Source organism: Impatiens glandulifera, chromosome 1 (assembly GCF_907164915.1).
Source record: "Impatiens glandulifera chromosome 1, dImpGla2.1, whole genome shotgun sequence".
Lineage (NCBI taxonomy): Eukaryota > Viridiplantae > Streptophyta > Magnoliopsida > Ericales > Balsaminaceae > Impatiens > Impatiens glandulifera.
Window position 1 is genome coordinate 147,399,093 of NC_061862.1, and position 9,956 is coordinate 147,409,048.

General features: G+C 26.9%; 1 protein-coding gene across 1 annotated transcript; it reads left to right on the plus strand.

Moving 5' to 3' along the window:
• The first annotated feature begins 4,568 nt into the window (after positions 1 to 4,568).
• Positions 4,569 to 6,461, plus strand: LOC124914240 (WEB family protein At2g38370-like). The gene is made up of 2 exons (XM_047454752.1): positions 4,569 to 4,887; positions 5,014 to 6,461. The coding sequence occupies exons 1-2, from the start codon at positions 4,636 to 4,638 to the stop codon at positions 6,307 to 6,309; spliced, it is 1,548 nt and encodes a 515-aa protein (XP_047310708.1). The 5' UTR covers positions 4,569 to 4,635; the 3' UTR covers positions 6,310 to 6,461.
• The last annotated feature ends 3,495 nt before the right edge of the window (positions 6,462 to 9,956 follow it).

Consider the following 9,956-nt stretch of genomic DNA (forward strand, 5'->3'; position numbering starts at 1 on the left):
TTTTTAAGGTATACTGAAAAAAGGTAAGATATGATACCGATACCGAAATTATTGGTACGGTAAATGTATGAGATTTTTAAAATTTTGGTATATCGAGATATACCAAAATAGTATTTATAAGTTAAAATATATAAAAATATATATATATATATATAATACTTATAAGGAAATAATTAAATAAATTTAATATTAATTTAATTATAGAAATATTATTTTTGAATAAAATCAAAATATAATTATACTGAAATATTATTCTATATATGTCTCTTTACCTTACCGATGAGATTGATTTTTTGATTTTTTTATGTTAATATGTTTTTAGGTATCAAAGGTATAATACCGATATCGTACCGAAATTAAGGTATACTGAAATCAAAGTAAGGTAAATGTATGAATTTTTTATATACCGAAATTAAGGTATATCAAAATCAAGGTATACCGAAATCAATGTAAGGTAAAGGTATGCATTTTTTGCATACCGAAATTTTAGGTAAAGTATAAGGTATGGATAAAACATTAAGGTATATCGAACCGACCCACCCCTATTTATATATATCAATAACTTTTAAATCTTTTTACTAAAAATAATCATTATATCTTTAAAACCATCACCCATTATTTATTTTTTCTCTCTCGTTTTTTGAAAAACCCACAACCGAACAACCTCTAAGTAGGGATGACGTGGAGCGGTTCGGGGCGAGAAATACATTTACCATCCCCGCCCCGTTCGATTTTTTTCGATTTTAGGAAATCTCGCGGGGTACCGTTTATAATTTTTAAAAATAAAAATAAAAATACAATAAAATTATATAAACAAATTTTTTAATATAATATATATTGTAATATATTAAAATTTTATATTATTATAAAGAAATAACTTTATTATTCTTATAAAATATGTTGAATAAATAAATATATTGATGATTTAATATATTTAATTATATTTATGGTGTTCGTGGCTGAATCAGGGTAAAATCGGGGCGGGGCGGGACAGGGGACACAAATACCATCCCGCCCCATCCCCGTTCGATTTCGAAGAAAAACCATCTCAAACGAGGCAATTTGATTCGATTTTCGCAGGACAGTTTCAAATTATTATCCGATTAAAAAAATAGTGAATCCTCTGTATAGTGTACTCTTTTAATCACAATTAGCCTTAAACGCGTTGAAAATAAATAAATAAATAAATAAAAGCACATCATCTAATAATAAAATATTTTTAAACTAATAAAAAAAATTAGCTCAGTAGATACATATCATTACAAATGTTAAAATATTTTATTATATTTATTTCAAAAACAAAATTATATGAAATAATTTAAAAATAAATAAATAAATATAAACAAAGTGATTTTAATAATAAAAAAATATTTTATTTTTAAATCACAAACAAACTTTGAATAATTTAATAAAATTAAAAATATAATTTTTATTACTTATTTATCTTTTGTGTTAATATAAATGAAATATATTATATAAAATAATAATAAAAATTTTAGATAAGTAATTCTATATCTATACAATAAGTAATTTTGTGTATTTATGTATTTTATACATTTATATATATAAATATATAAGCTTAAATTTATTTGTAGGTTACCATTTTAAGTCAAAAGTTTAATAAAAAATTATTTTTGTTAGATGAAAATAAATAAATAAATAAACATATATATATTATATAAATATTATATTAAGAAATAAAGAAAAATTATATTTATTTAAATATATATTTATATTATTTAAAGAAATAAATAAATTTTTTAATTTTTTTTATTTAATATGATAAGTATTAATTTTTTTTTATAAAAATAAGTATACATAAAAAATAAGAGCCAAAAGTAGAAAAATTGGAAAAAAAAAATAAAAGAGTATATATATATATAAGTGATAAGGGAGAGAATTTGGGGAAATAATTTTAAGAGGTAATGACATTGTTGGAAAAATGAAAAAATTGAGAGAAAAATGAGAATATTATTTTATTTTTTATTGTTATTTTTTCTCTCATTCTCTTTCCTAAATTCTCTTCGGAAATTATTTCTCATATATATATATAATTAATGATGCTTAATTTTCAAAATGTCCGGATTATCGGGTCGAGAACTGTGATTAATTTGAATATATATGTGAGAGTAAATGGATATTTTCTTCGGAAATTATTTCTCATATATATATATATATATAATTAATGATGCTTAATTTTCAAAATGCCCGGATTACCGGGTCGAGAATTGTGGTTAATTTGAATATATATATGTGAGAATAAATGGATATTTGGGTTAGATTTTGGGTTGACCCGCCCATAAACTTAAACAGTTAAAAATAAAATTTAAAATGTTATAGGTATGTTTCGAACTTGCAACCTAACAAAAACAAGTACAACCATTTAACCAACTAGGCTAATAAAACTTTATATTTTAAATTCAACTCAAAATTTGATGAACGCGGAACGTTTTAACAAAATATAAGTTCAACTTTTTAACTAACTAACATATATATATATATAATGATGCTTAATTTGCAATGTGTTCGATTTGTTGTGTTGAGAGCGGTAGTTAATTTGGATATATATGTGAGAGTAAATGGATATTTGGGTTGGATTGTGGGTTGACCCGCCCATAAACTTAAAACGGTTAAAATTAAATTAAAAATGCTATAGGTATGTTTTGAACTTACAACATAACAAAACAAGTACAACCATTTAACTAACTAAACTAATAAGACATTATATTTTAAATTCAACACCAAATTTGATGAACGCAAGACGTTTTAACAATATAAGTTCAACTTTTTAACTAACTAATCTTTATATATAATGATGCTTAATTTTTAAAGTGTCCGGATTGCCGGGTCGAGAGTTGTGGTTAATTTGGATATATATATATGTGAGAGTAAATGGATATTTGGGTCGGATTGTGGGTTAACCCGCCCATAAACTTAAAAATGTTAAAAATAAAATTAAAAATACTATAAGTATATTTTGAACTTGCAACCTAACAAAAATAAGTAAAATCATTTAATCAACTAGACTAATAAGACTTTATATTTTAAATTCAACACCAAATTTGATGAACGCGAGACGTTTTAACAATATAAATTCAACTTTTTAACTAACTAATCTATATATTTATATAATGATGCTTAATTTTTAAAGTGTTCGGATTGTTAGGTCGAGAGCTGTGGATAATTTAGATATATATGTGAGAGTTAATTGATACTTGGGTCGGATTGTGGGTTGACCCGTCCATAAACTTAAAACGGTTAAAAATAAAATTAAAATGCTATAGGTATGATTCGAATTTGTAACCTAACAAAAACAAGTACAACTCTTTAAACAATTAAGCTAATAACACTTTATATTTTAAATTTAACACAAAATTTGATGAATGCGGTAGTTCATCAATAGTTTTTAAATTGAAGAATTATGTCATATTTATAGAGATAAGGGACATAATTTATATGGATATAATAAGTCTCGTCTGAGTTACTTTAATGGTAATCTTTATATTTTCCTTTCACTCGTAGTATAGGGAAGAAGTGGACTCTAGAGATGAAACTAAATGAGTTGAGGAATCAAACTGTATCAATTGTTTTAGATATCGTTCTGCATTGTGAGAGTAAATGAATACTTGAGTCGAATTGTGGGTTGACCCGCCCATAAACTTAAAACGATTAAAAATAAAATTAAAAATGCTATCATATTTTTACCGTAATATTTTTTTCATGATTTTTTTATTTTATTACTCGTGCAAATGCACGGGATAAATGCTAGTTTTTTTAATATAGGAAGTTAGTATTACACACTCGACATTTATAACTTCCACTTTTATTTAAGACATTTTAAGTGTAAATCGTTATTGTGATATTGGTCTCTTATGAACAACTTTTATGAATTGAACTATTTTAATGAAGTAAAATAATCTGGATGATTACTTAAATATGTAGGTTTATCTCGTATTAATTTAAACTTTTCAGTAACTACTTAAATAGTTATACATTATTAAGTGAATCATATGCATACTTTAAAGAGAAAAAAAACTACTCTACTGGTTAAAAAATTGAGTTGGGATGGGTTTTAAAAACATTTTTAATCGACTTAAAAAAAATAACAGAAAAATTATAAATAGTTAATTTTGGTTATTTTTTTTAAATTAGATAATCAAATTATGAATTTAATTTTTTTTATAAAATTAAGAGATAATGTCAAACCAAATATATATATATATTTTAAGGACATAATATTTTTTTATATTAAATATAAATGAAATTAACTTTTTTTTTTTTAAATATAATTATTATTAATCAGGACAAACTCTCACTTTTTTTTAAAAAAAAGTGTTGGGTAAACTGCTAAACTCTTAATTAAGAAAAAAAACGGTTCCCAACGGATAACTTATAAAATAATAAAAAATAAAATATTTTAATAATTTAATCTTATATTATACTGTCCGATTTCCGAACGTTACAATCTGGTCTAGGCCTATCCTACATGTTAACGTTACAAAGTGGGCCCCTCTTTCTCCACTATCTTCGAGTTTGTCATTTTCACTCTACCGATTGCTTTGGCTGTTTCATCTTCTACCTTTGTCTTCTTCCATATCTCTGTGACCACAGTTAGGGTTTCCTATTTGTCTTTCAATGGCTGAGGAAGGTTCCTCTGTTCCCGATCCACAGTCACTCCCTGTACAACAACCAGCTCATGATCATGTTAAAAACCCTCCATCCGCCAACTCCGGTTCGACGTTTTCCGGTGATAAAATGCAGAATGAAGCTAACCCACGATCAGAAATCGACACTTCCGCACCGTTCGAGTCTGTGAAGGAAGCCGTGACTCGATTTGGTGGTATTGGATTCTGGAAACCTTCACACAAGCTCTCTGAACCGACCCAGGTTCTCTTTTTGTTTTATCTCTTGTTATTTTTACTTGCTTTTGTCTAATTAGGTAGGATTGGATCGTAACTGTAGTTTAATTTGATACTGATTATGGAAATTGGGGAACTTGTTTCTTTATTACAGCAAGATGATGATGATGAATCCATTAATGTGATGAAAATTGAGGAACAGACTATGTTACTGGAGAAAGATCTGATAGCAAGAGAAAAGGAGACTCTTGATGTCTTGAAAGAACTAGAATCCACTAAGAACATTCTTGAAGAATTGAAGTTGAAGTTACAGAAAGAAATGGAAGAATCAGAAAAGGGAAAGGAAAACGAGAATCCCAGTAGTAGTATCTTCCCGGAATTCATTCTAATGGAATTGAAACATGCCAAATTGAACCTTACTAGAACCACAACTGATCTTGCTGAAATCCGAACTAGTGTTGAAACTTATAACAAAATTATAGCTAAGGAGAAAGTTTCACTTTCGAAGACCCGCGATGTATTGTCAGCGAATTCTTCGAGAATCATATCGTTGGAGGAGGAATTAAGCAGGACGAATTCGACAAATCTCCATTTCAGGAACAATAATCTATCCAAGGTGCTTCAGCAATTGAATTCCGAGGCAGAAGAGTATAAGAAAGCTGGGGAAGCTGCAAGATGTCAAGTTTTCAGTACATTATCTGAAATAGAACTTACAAAGACCAAGATTAAAGCAGCTAAAATCAAATTAGTTGCTGCTAAGAAAATGAAGGATGCTGCCCGAGCTTCAGAAGCAGCAGCTCTTGCAGAGATCAATGCAATATCAACAACAAATGAAAAGAAATTTGGAGAAGGAGAAGGAGTAACTCTTTCCTACAATGATTACTTGATGTTAACTTCAGCTTCGAGAAAGAGATTGTCAGAAGAAGCTATGATTGTTCTTGACAAAGAAAACGTATCGCAAATGGAGATTTTGAAAAGGGTAGAAGAAGCTACTGAAGAAGTGAAATCCAGCAAGAGGGTTTTGGAAGAAGCTCTTAACAGAGTAGAGGCTGCAAACACAGCAAAGTTGGTTGTTGAAGAATCTCTCAAGAAATGGAAATGTGATCACGATAGCCATAGCCAGAGAAGAAAGAATACCAAATCCATCAACCATGGAAAGGATCCTCTGAATTTGGTAAATGAAGGGGATGAGACTAAACCTGTCTTGAGGCCAACTTTGTCCATAGGGCAAATACTAAGCAGGAAATTACTTCTGAAGGAAGAATATGAGAAAGGTTGTGTAAAGCAGAAAGTCTCATTTGGCCAAATGCTTTGCAAACCAACCAGTGACAATGGCATTAAGGAGCACTTACCCACAAAAAGGAAGAAGTTTGTTCGGTTTACTCGATTCTCGATCCTTGTGAGCAAGCAAAACAAAAAGAAGAAGAAGAAGTCAACAACTTCTAGTTAGTTAGTCAGTCAGTTAACTTAGTTATTCTTTATTCTGTGTTCCTGTCTTTCTTCTTAAGTTTTCACTACTGTGAGTTGTTGTTCCTTAAAATGTTCTACTCTATTAGTCTTGACAAAATAGTATGATCTCTAATTCTATTGTTAGTCTATTCTCGACTTCTTCGTGTTCGGTTTTCCTTCCAGACAATAGGCGAATCGTTTGGGCTAATACAAACACCAAACACTCGCTGAATTTGAAAAAATATATATTATAGTGATTCAACCAAAATGTCTACATTGATTTTATAGAAGTTTTGTAACTTTGTAAACACCAATACATTATTCAAAACTCTTCAATAGTCTCTAAAAAATGGTCAATATATTTTCTTAAATGTGGTACCATATTAAATTATATAATTTTTCTCTATATATTAATTTTATTTTCTTGATTCAAGATTATGCAACAAAAAGATCATAGATATCTATAATATTTACTCTCATTATACCAAGATTATGTATAATGAATTTATCATTATCACAAAATATTGTGAATCAATTTCTTATAAAATTCTTCAATTGAAAAAATATTTTAGGAATGCAATAGGCATGAAGATACTGCATGACGTTCAAGACACATTAAGTTTTGTGGATGCACATTTATTAGAAAGTTAAGGATGAAACGTAAGATAAGTATAAATCGGTAATTGAAAAATCAAAATAGGAGGAATGAATGAATAAAACTTAAACCATGTTAACTACTAATCATTTTAGTGAGCTTCCAATAAAGAAAAATATGATTTTTAAGAATTTTGATTTTAAACTTTGTTTTCTTTATGATATGTCTATCTTTAGATTCACTCAAGATTTCTTCTTTCTTTATTTTCTCAAATAAAATTTGCCTTTTGTTTTCAAAACTTATTCAAAGTCCATATGTCAACTTAAAACAATTAAATTACTAAATCACCACCACTATGCCTTATTTTATTTTATTTTCATTTGGACCCTTTTGCTTATTTTCAACAAATTTTCAAATTATCCATAAAAATGATGCATGCATGGCAAAATGTTGTAAATTCTAATTGGTAATTTATATAAAATATATTGTTAGAGGCGGCTTAATTTAATCAAGTGGATGTATTCTTTCATCAAGTCATGTCAATGTGAAATTAATAATGGTTAGTTAGTCCAAGAAAATGAGGAGAAATATATAAAAAAAGCATCACCATCATAACACACCTCAAAGTTTATTATTTTGCATGTAAAATAAAGGTTAACTTTTAAAATAATTTCTTAAAGACTAGTACAAAATCTAAGCTAGTGATCACGTGACACTTGACATGTTATTTTTTTTTAATGTATCAATCAAAGTAATTACCTACTTTTATTTTTTATAAGTCAATATCAATAGGGGTCTAAAACTTGGCTAATCTATTAGCAGTTGGATTTAACGGTTAATTATGTATAGGAAAGCACATCCAAATTAATTTGACCATCACCCAATAAATTTTATATTATGGGTCAATTTTTCCGAACATTGCCATTTTTTCGAAACATCGTCGTTTTTCCGAATATTACCATTTTCTCGAATATGATTATTTTTTAAATTTATTATTAATTTTAGACATGATATTTTTTTTTATTTCTATCTTGCACATGCGGCAGATCATGTCGAATTTGTGACATTGATTTCGTTATATTTTCGTTGTCTAAATCATTTTTCAAATATATATATAATGTTGAATATCACAATTTATAATAAATGTCATGAATAATGTGTACTAAGTACTAAGTACTAACCCACTTCATAAAATATTTTTAATGAATAAGGGCATATTTATATTTATATGGAATTATAAAATATAGATTATACTCCAAAACTTATATTTGTACCAACACATATTCATAATTTGTTTGATGCTCATCTGTTTAAAAAGAATAATTTCATCTTACATACAAATTTAAAATGAGAGAATTTGAATTTGTGTGAGCTGTTTGTATGATTTAATGTTGTCATTAATTAAAAATATAATGATGATGTTTTTAAATAGGAATTAAATTCTAGAAATGAAAAAACAATATGAATAAGGTAGTAAGTGTATGACACTGAAGCATGAGTTAATTTAGCAAAACTTTATTGGGAGGTCCATCATCATTATTGGGTTACTTAGTACACATACCAACTCATCTCTTATAATAAAACAACACATCCCAACTGTCTTCTGTGGAAAAAGGGAGATGTACATTGATTTTATAAATATGCACATTCACCTCCTAAGTAACAAAAACAATTATTTAATCACATCAAAAAGTCCAAATTCACCTAATTTATTATGCTTTTAGTACAATTTAAAATGTTATATTCCCTTTTTTTTTTAACCTAACGAGTAACGACAAAAAAAAAAATGAATATCCACGGCGTCCCCGAGGTTCTAGGTTCGAACATGTTAGACGACACATTTGACACTTTCTGGTTAAATTAGTTGAATGTGTTTCGTGAGTTATATGTTTAATCCATAGTGATTAGTCGCACCTGAAAGAGTTGCGAAACACATTTAAAAAAATATTTTAAGTGAAAAACAAACTCGTGATATTTGGTATCTTTAAATACCATTTAAGTTACTTCATCGGTTAATGCTTTTGAGATTTTTATATATAAATATATTGTACACATTATTCATCAGATTTTAATATGGGTATGAGTTCGAAATTTTTATATTTGTATCATTTTAAAAAATTATATATGTGAGATAACACTTTTTATTTATTAAGTAATTATTGTGAGATTTTTATTTTCATTAGATAGAGACTAAAACAATAACTGATTAAGATGAACACCTAATGTATATATATTTTTAATCTAAAACCTCATAGTGCTAGTTCCCTATGTAAATTCTAACACCAAACAAGACATAAGTAGTAAGTGATTCACCAACCCACCAAACCAATGCTTTAGAGCACTTGGTTTTCATGGGTGGATACTCAGATTCCATATGTAAATGAAACTTTGTTTGGTAGGATTTAATTCTAATATTTAGTTATCATATTAATTATCAATTTACTTACTTTTGTCAATCAAAATATCAAATAATCTTTACTTCAATTTTTTAAAAAACTAAGATTTATTCATTTAATATAAATAATATCAAGGTTGCGTTGATTTCGAGTTATTAAGATAATCCTAACCAAATCAAATAATATTTCACTCTCCTCTCATCAATCACATCACTTAATTCATAACTAAAGTACTAATATTTCATATATTTTTAAATTATTATATTTTATTTTATTTATATATATCAATATCTTTTAAATTTTTTTATCAAAAAAATTATTATCTCTTCAAAATCATCACGCATTATTACATTTCATATATTTTAAATTATTTACCTATATGAATTCCTTTTAAATTTTTTTATAAAAAAATCATTATCTCCTCCAAATCATAACTCATTATTATATTTAATATATTTTAAATTGTTATATTTTATTTTATTTACATAAATTAATCCATTTTAATTTTTTTTATCAAAAAAATCATTATCTCTTCAAAATCATCACTTATTATTAAAAAAAAATTTCTCTCTCTCTTGGTTTTAAAACACACTCCCAAACAAGCCCCAAGTAATTTCTTAAAATTTTGAATTAATAATTTAAATCTTTGCAAAAAAC